This window comes from Rhineura floridana, chromosome 4 (assembly GCF_030035675.1).
Source record: "Rhineura floridana isolate rRhiFlo1 chromosome 4, rRhiFlo1.hap2, whole genome shotgun sequence".
NCBI lineage: Eukaryota > Metazoa > Chordata > Lepidosauria > Squamata > Rhineuridae > Rhineura > Rhineura floridana.
In genome coordinates, this window is record NC_084483.1 from 190,876,743 (window position 1) to 190,892,411 (window position 15,669).

General features: G+C 42.5%; 2 protein-coding genes across 2 annotated transcripts in view; one reads left to right on the forward strand and one right to left on the reverse strand.

The window, feature by feature from the left end:
• Positions 1-13,961, forward strand: part of MSH6 (mutS homolog 6) — a 43,228-nt gene extending 29,267 nt beyond the window's left edge. Inside the window, exons 3-10 of the mRNA XM_061625645.1 lie at positions 245-420; positions 3,913-6,442; positions 8,630-8,901; positions 10,102-10,219; positions 11,804-11,893; positions 12,881-13,035; positions 13,311-13,510; positions 13,802-13,961. Coding sequence (XP_061481629.1) covers positions 245-420; positions 3,913-6,442; positions 8,630-8,901; positions 10,102-10,219; positions 11,804-11,893; positions 12,881-13,035; positions 13,311-13,510; positions 13,802-13,877 — 3,617 coding nt within the window. The 3' untranslated portion in view covers positions 13,878-13,961. The remainder of the gene's footprint in view (positions 1-244; positions 421-3,912; positions 6,443-8,629; positions 8,902-10,101; positions 10,220-11,803; positions 11,894-12,880; positions 13,036-13,310; positions 13,511-13,801) is intronic.
• FBXO11 (F-box protein 11) overlaps positions 13,929-15,669 on the reverse strand; it is a 113,722-nt gene continuing 111,981 nt past the window's right edge. Inside the window, exons 21-23 of the mRNA XM_061625646.1 lie at positions 15,505-15,613; positions 15,307-15,405; positions 13,929-15,228 (exon numbers count right to left, since the gene is read on the reverse strand). Coding sequence (XP_061481630.1) covers positions 15,099-15,228; positions 15,307-15,405; positions 15,505-15,613 — 338 coding nt within the window. The 3' untranslated portion in view covers positions 13,929-15,098. The remainder of the gene's footprint in view (positions 15,229-15,306; positions 15,406-15,504; positions 15,614-15,669) is intronic.

Below are 15,669 nucleotides of genomic sequence, written 5' to 3' on the forward strand. Positions count from 1 at the left end.
GTATGCTGAAGACACACCTCTTCTCCCTGGCTTTTGACGTGTGAGAGATAAATTTTTAGGACCCTCTCTAGTTGTAAATGTAATTTGTTTTAAACTGTTTTTAATGATGTACTTTATATTGTGGTGCCCTGGCCTGAGACCTACTGGTGAAGGGTGGGTAATACATTTAACAATAAGGAGAGACCCTGACTGACTATGTTTTAACCAGTATCTGTTTTCTGATCACTTTCTCTTCGCATTACAGGTTCCACTGGTAGAGATACCCAGAGGGGAGGTATGTTTCACAGTTCAAAACCTGAAATTAAAAGAGCTATGGAACTAGCGGATGCTGCTTTGAAAAAAGAGAAGAGTGAGCGACTTGATCTGGCAGTGTGTGACAAACCCTCAGAAAGTGAGGAAGATGATGATGAAGACATGGAGGTGATGCTTTATAATTCATATTTTCAGAAGTAATTGGGGAATGGGGGAGAGAGGCTTCTCATGATCGGCAGGACACAGTCCTGCATAGATGGATACTTGCCTTTTTCTTACCTCCTTTGGAAACACTTTCTTCTGTAGTGGTGGACCAACTTTTCCATAGCAGATCATGGATCTCAGAAAGAAAAGTTTGGAGAAGAGATTTTTTTTTGCATATACTGTCTTTATGCTTGTCACTTAGTGACAAAGCTGTATAAAGGCATATTTACCCTGCTGGAACGAATATATGGTACCTGTCATCTCAGAGAGACAACCTTATGCACCTTTCTTTTACTAGTAAGACATTTTGCTGGTTAGAAGGTCATAAGGGTTCCCAGGCTGCTGTTTTGTTGCACGTGCTACTGTATATGCTACTGCATCTATTCAGAGGATTGGGCTGCTTATGAATGTTGGTAAGTTGCACGTAGAGCCAACATGTAAAGTCACAGTATCTGTCTATATAATGCCTTCACCCAGAATTGGTGAGGTATAAAGTATATGTTTTCCTTCACTTGTTGGCTGTCCTCCTTTTTAAGACGTTGAGAATTAATGAGACCTGATTGCTGAATAAGTGTGTTTAGGTTTGAAAAAATGGAATATTGGAGACTAGAATGGTCCACCCCAGGCGCCTGATGGATCCAGATGGATTCCTGACTGTGCTGGGGGATTTGGAACCTGCTGAAGGTCGTCCAGTCGAAACCCTGGTGACGGAGTGGAACGAGGGAATCACCAGGGCATTAGACCGGGTGGCTCCGAAACGTCCTCTCCCCCTGAACAGAACTCAGACAGCACCGTGGTATACACCTCGGTTGCGAAGTCTGAGACAGGAGGTGAGACGACTAGAACGCCGGTGGCGGAAATCCCGCTCTGAAGATGCTCGAACACAGGTTAGAGCAGCAATAGCTGCCTACCAGGTGGCAATAAAGGCAACAAAGAAAGATTTCTTTGCTGCCTCTATTGCATCCGCAGAGTGCTGTCCCAGGAAGCTGTTCCAAGTGGTCCGAAGCCTGGTCGGTCCAGTCGCTCAGGGACCCTTGGAGCATTCAAAGGCTTCCTGTGACAAATTGGCAAGGCACTTTGCCGATAAAGTCGAACATCTGAAGAACTCGATTCCGTACACTGTGGATGCAGTAGAGGATCCAGAGTTAACCAGTTGCAATCCGGTTCAGTGGGATCGGTTCCGGCCTCTTCCTTCTGAGGTACTTTCAACGGTGAAGCCTACCACCTGTCTGATTGATCCTTGCCCATCATGGTTCCTTATGAACTGCAAGGAGAAATTGGGCGAAGGGATCAGGGCGGTGGTAAATGCATCCTTGAAGGAGGGTGTAATGCCACCGGCCCTCAAGGAGGCAATTATAAAACCCATTCTAAAAAAGTCCTCCTTGGATCCCCAAGTTTTGAACAACTTTCGCCCCATTTTGAATTTGCCATTTTTGGGGAAGATCATTGAGCGAGTGGTGGCTAACCAGTTGTCAGCACACTTGGATGAAACGGATTATTTAGATCCATACCAATCGGGTTTCAGGACTGGGCATGGTACTGAAACAGCCTTGGTCGCTCTGGTAGATGATATGAGGAGGGCACTAGACAGGGGAGAATCCACCTTTCTTGTCCTCCTGGATCTCTCAGCGGCTTTTGATACTGTCGACCACGGTATCCTGTTAGATCACCTGGAGGGATTAGGAATAGGAGGCACTGTTTTACAGTGGTTCCGTTCCTTTCTCTCTGACAGGCATCAACAGGTAGCATTGGGAGATGAGGTTTCAGACCCTTGGCCCCTCACTTGTGGAGTACCACAGGGTTCTATCCTCTGTCCCATGCTATTTAACATCTATGTAAAACAGCTGGGAGCTATCATCAGGAGTTTTGGGCTGCGATGTCACCAATATGCTGATGACACGCAGCTCTATCTCTCCTTTAAATCTTCACCGGAGTTGGCTGTAGAGACCTTGTCCAAGTGGCTGGAATCCGTGAGTGGGTGGATGGGAAGAAACAGGTTGAAGCTCAATCCTGATAAGACCGAGGTGCTACTTGTGGGTGACAGGGGAAGGTTGGGTGTTGGTGACCTGAATCTTAATGGGGTAACATTGCCCCTGAAGGATCAGGTCCGCAGCCTCGGGGTTGTTCTTGATTCCAAGCTGTCTATGGAGGCTCAGATTTCGGCAGTGAGCCGGGCAGCTTGGTATCAACTACACCTCATACGGAGGTTGAAACCCTACCTTCCTATTCATCAGCTCCCACTGGTGGTACATGCCCTGGTTACCTCTCGATTAGACTACTGCAATGCGCTCTACGTGGGGTTACCCTTGAAAACGGTCCGGAAACTACAACTGGTGCAGAATGCGGCGGCACGCCTGCTTACAAACAGCTGCAGCCGTGATCACATCACGCCGGTGTTATTTCATCTACATTGGCTTCCAGTTGTTTTCCGGGCCCAATTCAAGGTGTTGGTCTTAACCTTTAAATCCCTATACGGTCTCGGCCCAGTTTACCTGAAGGAGCACCTCCAGTACCACCAACTAAGCCACCCGACCAGATCAGCCACACAGGGCCTTCTCTCCGTCCCACCAACGAAAACAGCTAGGTTGGTGGGGACTAGAGAGAGGGCATTCTCAGTGGCGGCCCCCACTCTCTGGAACTCCCTCCCGTTCGATCTTCGCCATGCCCCTTCCCTAGATACATTTCGCCGAGCCTTAAAAACATGGCTCTTTGGACAGGCCTTTGGGGTCCCCGGGGTGGGCTAATTTCTTTATATTGTTTTAAAATTGTCTATTGATGGCCCTGTACTGCCGCTTTTTAAAATGGTTATTGTTGACTGCATTGTATTTTATTATGTATTGTATTATTATGTATTGTTGAATTTAATGTTGTACGTCGCCTAGAGTGGTTTCGGCCAGATAGGCGACTCAAAAATTAAATTTATTATTATTATTATTACTTATTTCAGCATTTGATTCAGTTGAACTTATCTATTGCTGTGCCATAAAACTCCTAATTGCTTACCCATCATTGTGCTAGTCTGAGAGGAGAGGTTGAAACTTCTCTGCTCATACCATCATGATGATGGGGGAGGGGCATAGTTGCCCCTCCCCCTGCTTTATCAGACTGATCTGGTGAGCAGGAGGAGTGGGAAATTGCATCCCTATTGTAGCATGGGACTTGATGCAGAAGCTGAAATCTCTGCTTATGCCAGTACGATGATGGGGCTCAACAGCCCCACTTGCTGCTTGGCAGAAAAAAGCAGAGCAAAAGCAGACAGCCAAATTGTTGAGTGCCAACCAGAAATCTGATGGAGGAGGGCAAATGTTACCAGCCCTTGATCTTGAGTGGGAGCTGGGAAAAACTTGTCTGTGTCAGAGTTGTAGTATTAACTATTATAATTAATAGCCTATCTTTTAAGCATACAGTGTTTATACTGTTTGACTCTTTCTTCTCTTGCTCTCTTTTTGTCTTTAGCAAGTGAGCGATGAGGGTGATGATTTTGGCACGTCTGAGGAACTGAAACAAAGAAATAAAAGGACAGGTGGAAGAAAGCAGCATGATGGAAAAGCCAAAAAGAGAAAGGTTGTCATGGACTCAGACAGTGATCATGAGGGCTCAGACGTGGAGTTTAAACCAGACGAAGTTAGCAGTGATGAAAATAGTGTTGGAGCAGGTGATAGTGAAGCTTCTGAATCTGAGGCGGATCCAGGAAAAGGAGTAAAACGTCCCCTTAAAATCCCTCCTAAACCAGTGCAGGAAAAGACATATAAACCTCCCCAGAACAACCTTCCTGAAACTCCCAGCAGGGAAATGAATCTTTCTTATGAGATAAAGTATAAGTTAGCATCTTTTACAGCTCCTGAATGCTTTGATTTTCAACCAAGCTTTAACGGAGGAGGTGGAGGAGATGGCCATCCAACTGTGTGGGAGCATGATAAAATTGACTGGCTCCACGATGGGAAAAGGAAAGATGCTCGTAGAAGACGGCAAAATGATCCAGATTATGACCCAAGTACTATTTTTGTGCCAGAGGACTATCTGAAAAACTGCACCCCAGGAATGCGGAAGTGGTGGGAGCTGAAGAGTAAGAATTTTGACTCTGTGATTTTCTATAAAGTTGGGAAGTTCTATGAGTTATACCACATGGATGCTGTTATTGGCGTTAACAAGCTGGGTCTGGTGTTCATGAAAGGCTCTTGGGCTCATTCAGGCTTCCCAGAAATAGCCTTTGATAGATTCTCCAGCATATTAGTCCAGAAAGGACACAAAGTTGTCCGTGTTGAACAGATGGAGACTCCTGAGATGATGGAAGCACGCTGTAGGTCCTTGGCTCACCCCACAAAGTATGATAGGGTTGTGCGCCGAGAAGTATGCAGGATTATTTCCAAAGGGACGCAAACATACAGTATTTTAGACGGCGACCATTTGGAGACCCACAACAAATATCTCCTCTGCATGAAAGAAAAAGCAGACGATTCTGCTGGCATCTGTCACACCTATGGGGTATGCTTTGTTGACACAACTGTAGGAAAATTCTATCTGGGTCAGTTCTTAGATGACCGCCATTGCTCAAGGTTTAGAACTCTCCTGGCACATCATACTCCTGTGCAGATCCTTTATGAGAAAGGGAACCCCTCTGCAGAAACGCAAAAGATCCTGAAAGGCTTACTCCCTTCTACTGTGCAAGAAGGTTTGATTGCTGGTACTCAGTTCTGGAATGCATCCAAAACTCTAAAAACTCTAGTTGAAGAAGGCTACTTTCAGGATAAAGAGAAAACAAGCAGTGGGGTCACTCTGCCTCCAGTAATCAGATCGATGACGGCAGAAAGTGACTCACTGGGACTTACTCCTGGGGAAAACAGTGAACTTGTGCTCTCTGCTCTTGGCAGTTGTGTCTTCTACCTTAAAAAATGCATTATTGACCAGGAACTCTTAACAATGGCAAAATTTGAAGAATACATTCCTGTGGATGTTGATATTGCAAAAGGAACAAAGTCAAGTAGTGTATTTGCTAAAACAAGCCAGAGGATGGTGTTGGATGGGGTGACTCTAACAAACCTAGAAATACTGCAGAATGGAACCACTGGTTCAGTAGAAGGCACATTGCTGGAGAATATTGACACTTGTTGTACACCCTTTGGAAAGAGACTCCTGAAACAGTGGCTCTGTGCACCACTGTGTAATCCTTGCTCTATCAATGACCGCCTGGATGCAGTTGAAGATCTCCTAGCTGAGGCTGCCAAAATGTCTGAAATTCGTGACCTTCTACAAAAAGTTCCAGACCTTGAACGGCTTTTGAGCAAAATTCATAGTATTGGATCGTCACTTAAGAACCCGAAGCACCCAGACAACAGGGCTGTTTTATATGAGGAGGCCAGATACAGCAAAAAAAAAATAATAGATTTCTTGTCTGCATTAGAAGGGTTTAAAGTAATTGTTGAAGTTATCTCAATTTTGGAAGACATTGTTGATGGTTTTTCATCCAAAACACTAAGACAGATTGCGACAGTCAAATCTAAAAATCCAGAAGGTCGTTTCCCAGATTTGAAAGAAGAACTGGAAAGGTGGGATGCAGCTTTTGATCACAATGTTGCACGGAAGACTGGTGTGGTTAATCCAAAAACTGGGTTTGACTCAGATTATGATAAAGCACTACAGGATATAAGCGAGGTTGAGGAGCGCCTTCGTCAGTATTTGGAAAACCAGCGTAAACGGCTTGGCATCAGAGCCATGATGTATTGGGGAGCAGGCAAAAACCGCTACCAAATTGAGATTGCAGAGACTGCAGTGCCCAAGGACTTGCCTGATGAATATGTGCTGAAGTCTAGCAGAAAGGGCTTTAAGCGCTACTGGACTAAAGACATAGAGAAGATGCTGACTGATATTGTCAATGCTGAAGAGAGGAGGGATGCAGCGCAGAAAGATTGTATGAAAAGGTTATTCTACAACTTTGATAAAAACAGCAAAGACTGGCAAACGGCCGTGGAATGCGTTGCAGTTCTAGGTATGGAGACTTCTGTCGTAGTATATACAAGTTAGTTTTTTACTGTTAATTCATTATGGAGTGTCATTTTCATGTTTAAATGTATTGGATGGTATTCAGTATTAGTCCTACTCAAAATAGACCCATTGAAGTTAATTGGGTTAATTCATTTCAGTGTGTCTGCTCTGAGTAGGACTTAGTTGAATACAACCCATTGTTTCAGGCATGGCCAGATGTGGCCACAAAACCAAGTTTATTTGGCCCTGGCAGCCCTTCCAAATTTTAATCAAGGTGCAATTGAAAAAAATGCTCACAGCTTTACTCATCAAGGAAAACAATAAAGCTGTTTTAATATACTTTTTTGGGTTTTGTATGTAATGCTTGCCATCAGTCCTCAAGGGCTCTAGCTCTGCAGCTGAGAAACCTTTACTGCTAGCTGTGCTCAGAGCTTGACCATGTTCAGAGGTTTAGGTTTTGTGAAAAGATTTCCCTTCCCAAGGCTACTGCTTCAAGAATAGACAGATAGCTGGGGACAGGTGATGGGGTTCTGCGATGGGGAATATTGCCATCTAAGCCCTTGTAAAGCTATTGGAAGTAGGACGTGTGTGGGATGCCACTGTGCATATTGTAAAATATGGAAGGCAGGGGAAGGAACCCTAAATGTTGGTTCACAAAAAGGGATTGTTCAGGGAGTGGCTGTGCAGGGAGTGGCACTCTGCAAAGGCAGGCTTGATAGTTCCATGCTGTGATGGGCACAGAGATGTATAATATTGCATCTAGTGTGTGGCTGTGTAACAGCTGCACTCTTTGTGTATACAGTTTTTCAACTCTGTGGGCAGGCTTGGACATAGGCAGAGATCCTCCACCCGCCCCTAAAATACGGGCAACAAAACCAAGAGAGGGTATTGATTTTTGTATTGCATTCACATAAACCAAAAACCATCACAACAAATTCCAGGGGGGAGTGTTATTAATCTGTCATAGAAAAAAAAGTCCAAAGTTCCTGTGTACATATGTTAAAGACCAACATATGTATTGCGTTAAAAGCTTTTGTGGGCCAGAGCCCACTTTGCCAGAGAGAAGGAAACTTAGGGATGTAGAAATAGCTCTCTTATCTCTCTTGTATCGCTTGACCTTTAGGTAAATATTTTTCTCTTTTTATTAGAGGTATATATACCTATCCACCTATGTGACCTCTTGGTGTATCTTGGGGGTCACCAACCTTTTGGGGCCAGTGGGACACTTTAGGAATTTTGAAAAAGTGCTGTAAACGCCAGTCTCAAAAAGGCTCCCCTGTGGGTGTGGCATAACACAAAATGGCTGCCACATCTAAAAAGAGCAGAAAAGGGAACAGGACTCTAAAAGAGTGGGGGCAGGAGTGCCTCCCCATCATTTTGAAAAAACACACATGCTACTGTTATTAGCCACCACCATATTTACTCTCAGAGGGAAGCTGTTTGTACTTCTCTGTTCAGACAGATGGGAGGGTAGGTATCCAATTCTGGCATCCAGTGAAATGTGAGCATGTCTGAGGGGGCACATTCAGCCTAGGAGAGGCAGGCAGGAAGAGCAAACAGTCACTCTTGCATTTTTGAGGGAATATTTGTTGAGACCTCCTGTGGCTCCATAGGAAGTATTGGTGAGCATGCAGGTGCCATATTGACTACCCCTGGTGTATCAGATGAAGTGGGCTCTATCCCACAAAAGCTTACAACACAACATGTTAGTCTTCATGACGAGCCTACTTAAGCAGGACTGCTAGCAACCAAAATCTATATGTAGGTACTTAAATAGCTGGCCTGAGTTCCAGAGATGCTGAGAGCTCAGCACAGAGCTATCTTCAAAACTGTAAAAGGTTTTCTTTTTAAGGCTGATGTGAGCTACTCTTTTTGGGTGGACTTAGTCTAATCTAATTAATGGAAACGCTATCCCTCAATTATTTGAATTAGACATATTTCAGACTTTCATCTTATTTGTGTTTTGGTAATGATTGTACAGTTATTGGATAATTGTAGTTGGATGCAACAGTATATAGTATAGTAAAATCTTACTTGGAGGGCAGAACAACAATGAAAATTTTGTGATTTAAGTTTTTGAAGTAACTGATATTTTAGCCACCAGTGACTAAAATATGTAATGGGCCAGTGTTAAGAAGGAGCACAGGAAGCTGGAAAGTTAACTTACTGGGATTTTATGTTGATTTCACAGATGTCTTACTGTGCCTTGCACAATATAGTCAGGGATGCGATGGACCATTGTGCCGACCCGTAATTCTGCTTCCGGAGAATAACATCCAGCCCTTTCTGGAGCTGAGACGTTCCCGCCACCCATGCATTACGAAAACGTTCTTTGGAGATGACTTCATCCCTAATGATATCCTGATAGGTGTAGAGGGTGAAAATGCAGACCCTGAGAGCAAAGCGTACTGTGTTCTAGTGACTGGTCCAAACATGGGAGGCAAGTCTACCCTCATGAGACAGGTGATCATAAAACAAGACTCTTTGCAGCATGATTTATGCCTAATCCACCTCTGCTTCCTTAATTTTACAGACCGACTGCCCCGTTGGGATCGGTAACGACTTTCCTCCCCCGATTGGTGCATATTCTTTGCTTTTACTTGTGATATGTGGGTTAGTCCAGTTGCTGTTGTGATCTGGATTGTGTGAGAAGACCGGAGATAGGGCTGAAGGTTGGGTCAGGTAGGAAGTTGGGCTAGATGGACTTTGGGACTCTTCACAGCACCAATCACCCTATATATAAGACACCTGAATTCCTCCAGGGCAATATATTTATTAGGTGCAACATCGTACAAGGGAGAAATAGTCCAGTTGGGAAATGCTTTTAGCAAAGTATCATGCATTTAAAATGAGGCTAGACCCAAAGTTAGTGACATTCCTGCTCATCCAGATTCTGCTAGACAAGTTGTGCTTTGTTCACTTTCCTTTATCATTTGGATGATGGGGAAGGGGATAGTATGTAGAATTATAGGATTCTATGAAAACACTAGATGTGCAGTGCTCCACATGATGCCTTGTACAAACAGTGCAGTATTTAAAGCCCAGATTGCCCAAGCAAACAAGCTGCTTGCTAGAGGATCACTCTTTGTCTGTTTTTTTTATTTCCTCTTGTAGAATGGGGATTGGATCATAAAGAGCATTTACGAGGGCACCAGTACGCTGTAAGGAATTGTTCTACATGAAATGGCAAAACAGCTCAAATTCTTCCTTGCTTTCTACTCTAAAACCAGGAGAACTAGTTTTCTGTATTTCTGAAATTCAAGTTGTTTTCAGAATTTCCTATTTGATTTCCACTTCCACAGCAGCATTGTGATGCTTAAGTCTATTTAAAACTCTGTTGATACCCATTTGATTTTTTTTACAGCTTGACAGAGCCCCTAAAGTAAGATGAGGTAATTTGTTATTAAGGGGAAGTGTGGCATGCCCTACTGCCAACTCTTTTGTGGGTATGTATTTTTTTTGAGGCTCTTACTCCTATTCAAAGCAGAGACATCTCTGAAGATGTCAATGCATATTGGCTAGTTCAAATACAGGCTGCTTCATTTTGGTAAAAAACAGCTAGGGGAGGTGGTGATCTCAATCATTTCTTTCTTGTATGGGTTACCTCCAGAACAAGCAAACGAAGAGAGTTCTCCAACACCTGTTGCTTTTGTTGCTTTGCAGGCCGGCCTTTTGATAATAATGGCTCAGTTGGGATGCTTTGTACCTGCTGAATCTTGCAGGCTTACTCCTGTCGATAGAGTGTTCACCAGACTAGGGGCTTCAGATAGAATTATGTCAGGTGAGTTTTGTGTGTGTGCATTTAAATGCTAAAGCTGCACAGGTGACAAGAAACCTTTAGTAATAGAAAGAAGGATGCTGCAATGCCCACCTCAAAATGTTGGTCTGTGTATATGAAAATTGATTTATGGTGACAAGCTCTAGACATATTTCTGGAAGGGCCTTGAATTTGACTGGGGGGCAGGAGGGGGCAGTCCGGCTTCTACATACTACCCCTAGCCATGGCTTGCTTAAGACCTCTGTACCCTGAGAGAAGGCAGAAGTGAGGAAGCCCAGGCCAAGAAGCTTATTAAAACCAGCTCTTGAAGGGCCTGAGAGCTCCACCTCTATCTTCTCTCGGGATACTTAAGACCTGTTTGTTCTGAGGGGGAGGCAGCAAGAAGCCCAGGCCAGGGTGCTTGTGCCAGCAGCTTCTGAAGCTGGCCTGAGAATATTTTGTAGCATTGATTTAGTCTAATGTTTTAAATTGTAAGCTGCTTTGAGTGCCTTGGTAGAAAGGTGGTGTTTAAATGCAGTAAATAAAAGGGCATCCTTGCCAGCACAATTTACATATAATGGTGGGATGCTTGGATTTCATTCTGCTTTTTCTCCAACTGGATCTGAACTTAAAAAGTTCTCATCCTGAACTTAAAAAGGGCTAAGCAATGCCAGTTTTCCCCTTGTTTGCTAGAGAATAGTGAGTCTTAAATATGCATACTCTTTCAGCTATCTAGCAGTTGAAAAATCTTTTTTGGTGATAATGGCATTTTCAGGATTTTCAGCATTTGTATTGTTGCACATGGTTAAGTATCCACATTATAACAGTAACAAGAAAAGCATGAAGCATAACTATTTGAACACTGCCTAAATACAGGTTTAATTAAATTAGAAAAATGGAAATACTTGTGTCCACAGGAGTGTCAGCAGAGTTCCACTGGTGCAGTGGTATTTGTTTCCTCTTCTCCCTCTGCATGCCCTCCAAAATCTACTCAGGGCTAGTGGAATGGGAGCAATGGACATCACCCAAATTCTACCTTTGTAAGGCTGCAATTGTATACAGAGTTATTCATGAGTAAGCCCCACTGAATTGCTTGCATAGGATTGTGCTATAAGCTGTAACTTTTGGCAGGTTAATATCAACCAGAGTAGTGCAATGGCAAAAAAGCTTAGTTTGAATATGGGAAGCCAAGATTCAAGTTCCCATGCAGTTGAAAGCACACTGCATGGTCTTGACCTGGTCCCGGGTTATAGTCACTACCTTGTTGCAGTTAAGCAGACCTGGTCAGTGGCTGGAGGAATTCTGGGAATGACATGCATAGCACCTTGGGTTCCATGACAAAAGGTGCAATATATATTTTTTAACAAGCTGTAGCCCTCTTCCCATGTTGCTTGTGGGATGATAGTAGAGATGGTGATGAGCTGTGGGGGCCACATGTTTATACAGACTCCCATCCCCTGGTCATGTAACCTTTCCTTTCTTTGCCATGATTACCATAACTTCTGTATTGGGGAACCTGCTGTACACATACATGGAGGCTCCTTGTGTAATTTAGAAACCTGCAATGACCTGCATGTTAGTTAACAGCATGTTGTTTTTTCCCACCAGGGGAGAGTACATTCTTTGTTGAGCTGAGTGAGACTTCCAGTATATTACAGCATGCAACAGAGCATTCCTTTGTTCTTATGGATGAACTAGGTACGTAAGCTGATTGTGTAGAAATAATCTTAAAATAAACTGTTTCTGCCAAAAAGACTCCTGATCCCTCCTTTGTTGGTCATGTCAGTTATCCATTGCTGATGGGCAGGCTACAGTGGCCTGTACTTCCTCTATAGTGCTACACTAATTCCTGACTTAAATGTTTGTGGGTAAGCAAGAGCTTAGCTGTGTGGCATATGTACCAGTGCCTTATTTAAACTGAGCCTTCAACCAGTATGCATGCAGTGCACACCAAACAGCTGAGAGCGTAGTTTAAACAAGACACTGGATGCATACAGTTCTTGCCCACACAAATTATGTTTTTAATTGGGAGTCAGATTCCAAGTACGCAAAAATGTAGTATGGAAGTATGATGGCTGCCACTTGCATTGCAGCTTTTTCTTGGGCCTGGTTTTCCAAGACAGCTGAATATACCTAGATCACGCATAATGGTCTTGCTGAATCAGGCTAAGTTCATGAATATGGCAGCCATCCAGTGATCTTGTTTAGTATAATGGGCGATAGTTTCTGGTAGACCAGTCTACTGTTAGCTGGGTTGTCTTCAGTCAAGTCAGTTTGCCTGTTAAATTAGATTATCACCCAACAGGTGAACGGCTAGGAGAGTGTATGGTGGCACTCTGTTGGAAATTGGAGGAATTGCCTGATGTTCATTTTTTTTTCCAGCAGAGGCAGAGATGTTATTCTTCCAGGCCTACTAATTCACTTGAGATTCTCTTACCTGTGACTGTCATATGCAGTTTTTATTGTTTGTTTCATTAGCTACCTCTGGATTTATTAAGGGAAACCTATATAAAATTTAATCTTGTTCTGGTTTTCAGTAATGCAGATTCATGTTCTTACTGTTTGTGGTTTCTTAGCAGCTTTTGGGAAGAAGGGAATTGAGATCCAGCTACAGCAAGGGTCAAAATGTCGTTCAGTAGCTCTGGTGTTGCCTTGGAGTTTAAGTCAATTTTCTCAATTTTCCAGGTAGAGGTACAGCTACTTTTGATGGAACTGCTATTGCTAATGCAGTTGTCAAAGAACTTTCAGAGAGCATCAAATGTCGCACCATGTTTTCAACACATTACCATTCTTTAGTAGAGGATTATTCCCACAGTCCCTCTGTGCAGTTAGGACACATGGTAAGTAACACTTTTTTCCCCTTCAAGGTGGTGGCCCTTGTGTAGCTCCAAAGGCTTTGAGGGCTGCAACTCCTTCTCTTGAGCACAGGCAGAGGTTTGCTAAATTAAACAAGGCCCCACTCTTCCATTAACAGTGGAGAATGGGCTGGAGATTTTGCTACTAGAAGCTAAATTGATGTCACTTTGAAGGAGAGAGACCTGAGTATGGGGCAGATAGTGTCTGAACCAAGGATGGGAGCCTCTGACCCACTTTGTTGTATTTTGGTTTTTTTCAGGCATGTATGGTAGAAAATGAAAGTGATGATCCTAGCCAAGAAACAATCACTTTTCTCTACAAATTCACTAAAGGAGCTTGTCCTAAAAGCTATGGCTTTAATGCTGCAAGGCTTGCTAACATTCCAGAAGAGGTTATTCAGAAAGGTCACAAAAAGGCAAGAGAGTTTGAAAAAACTACCCTCGCACTAAGATTGTTCAGGTAAGATGTTACCTTTTTCATTTGTATAGCTTTCCTAGCTGGAGGGGGTGCTTAGAGTTTTCTCAAACCACTTAGGTACTGGCCCATAGGAGATGGGGGTTCAAAATAGCTTGCTGGGAAGCTGGTGTAGTAGTACAATATACTGTATTAGTCGCAGCAGGATATATAAGGAAAGGAAGCAGTGTCTGAGCAAATATATTAAGATGGTATTATATGCTATTTTTGAATGGGAGCACTACTTTCCTCCTTTTTTAATATACATGTTGATTGAACAAATGTTTGTTTTCCCAGGAACCTTTGCCAGATAGCTGAAGGATCCCCAGTAGCCAGAGATGATCTTGACAAGCTAACTTTGGTTCAGGCATAAGAGATCCTGTATAGTTTCTACAGCAGTTTTCAAAGGCAGTATGCAGACAACAATGATCTAATAAACTTTATTTTTTAAAAATGACCATTTTCCATTGTCTTTCCTAGGAAATTAAACCCTTTTAATTCTTAGCTACCCTCTACATAATGGTTATTGAATACTCCACAATATATTAAGTCTAGATGTTATGGTACATGCATACACTTTCAGGCTGTTGATTACCCACTGTCACCAATACACATTAATGGAAAAAAGCTATGAAACTGTATAGGGCTGTCTATATACTTTGTCTCATCTTCATTAGAGGAGGAAATTGCAATTTTTCAGCAATTCATAAGAGTAATGTCCAGACTGTTCAATAAAACTGTGAACAGAGTAAAACACAGGATTATTTTGTAGAGACTTTCTTTCAGTGTACTTTAAAACATAGTAAAACCTCCAATTGCAAACTGGCATCTTCATACTCTGTTTTATAGTGCATTATCTCCCAAGAAGCCTCATAAAACATTGTCTCTCAAAATGATGTAAAGATCATGGGGGTAGGGGAGGAATAAGAGGGATAGTTTAAATGCAAAGGACACCAGAAAAATTGCTGGATATAATTTAAGATTAGTGTTCTCTTTCATAGAAAGAACGTACATACTGGGACATGAGTACAGTTACAGCAAGTCTAGGTGTGCTAACAAAACAGGACACATTCAAGTACAATAAGATTTGCTTGAAATTAAAAACTACATGAGATTAAAGCATTAAAATCATCTCAATCTGAATAAATGTTAAAAAAATCAAAATAAATGCAGAAGTGCTAGCTCACATTTTTACCATATTACAAAAAGCAATTGGTACCCATGTCCATAAAGGCAGCAACAAAGACTGCTGCTAGTCTACAGAATAGTACTACTGCAAGTGGGACTGTGTTTCGATGCTACTTGTAGAAACACCAGCCTTTTGGAAGTTGGTATCTGTACAAAGATGCAGCTTGTTTTCTTCACGTCTGTCCCTTAGTCTTTGTTTACACAGTAATGCTGAAACGCCCAGTTCTGTTATCCTGAGTCAACATATTGCCACTTTCTTTTTGGTAGATTGAGCTCCATAGTGTCACCACTTTTACACATCCATTTTAAAGTCTCTCTCTGCAGAAATGGGCAAGTATAACTTCCTCAAAAACAAAATTAACAGTTACAATAGAATGGCAGGACTCTTTTCCTTTCTCAAAGTAATTCAGTTGTGCTGCAGTGTATTAGATTCTATAGGAGGAGCAGAGTCATATAGTGTATCTGTATCGTGTGTGGGTTCTCCAGCTAATGTACAGGGATTGGACAGTGTTCCAGCACCACAGTCACAGAAAAACCTGAAAGAGAGAAGACTGTGAAATACTTGCAGAAAAAAAAGTTGGACTGTGTTTTTAGTCAAGAGTTATTCAACATACCTATCGTGCCTAATAAATTCCACATCATGTCCTTGATGGCACTTCTTAATACAGTTTACGCATATGGCATTGCGGTCTGTGGTGTTACAAGTGTGACATCTAGAACACAATGCTAACAAGTTAAAACCAATCTCCCCCCAAAAAACAACAAATGTAAATGTTAAGCTGTGGAAAAGAGTATATGCAATACTTGCTTACCTATAGAAATCATGCATGGGATAGCTGGTGTAACTTGATATTTTATACAGACACTGGCCTCTACTGACAGCTTTTTCTATGGCATCTTGATTGTTCATTATTTTGTTATCTGTAATAAAATGTTATTTACATTTCAGAATATTAGTTTACTGAACCATCGCCTAG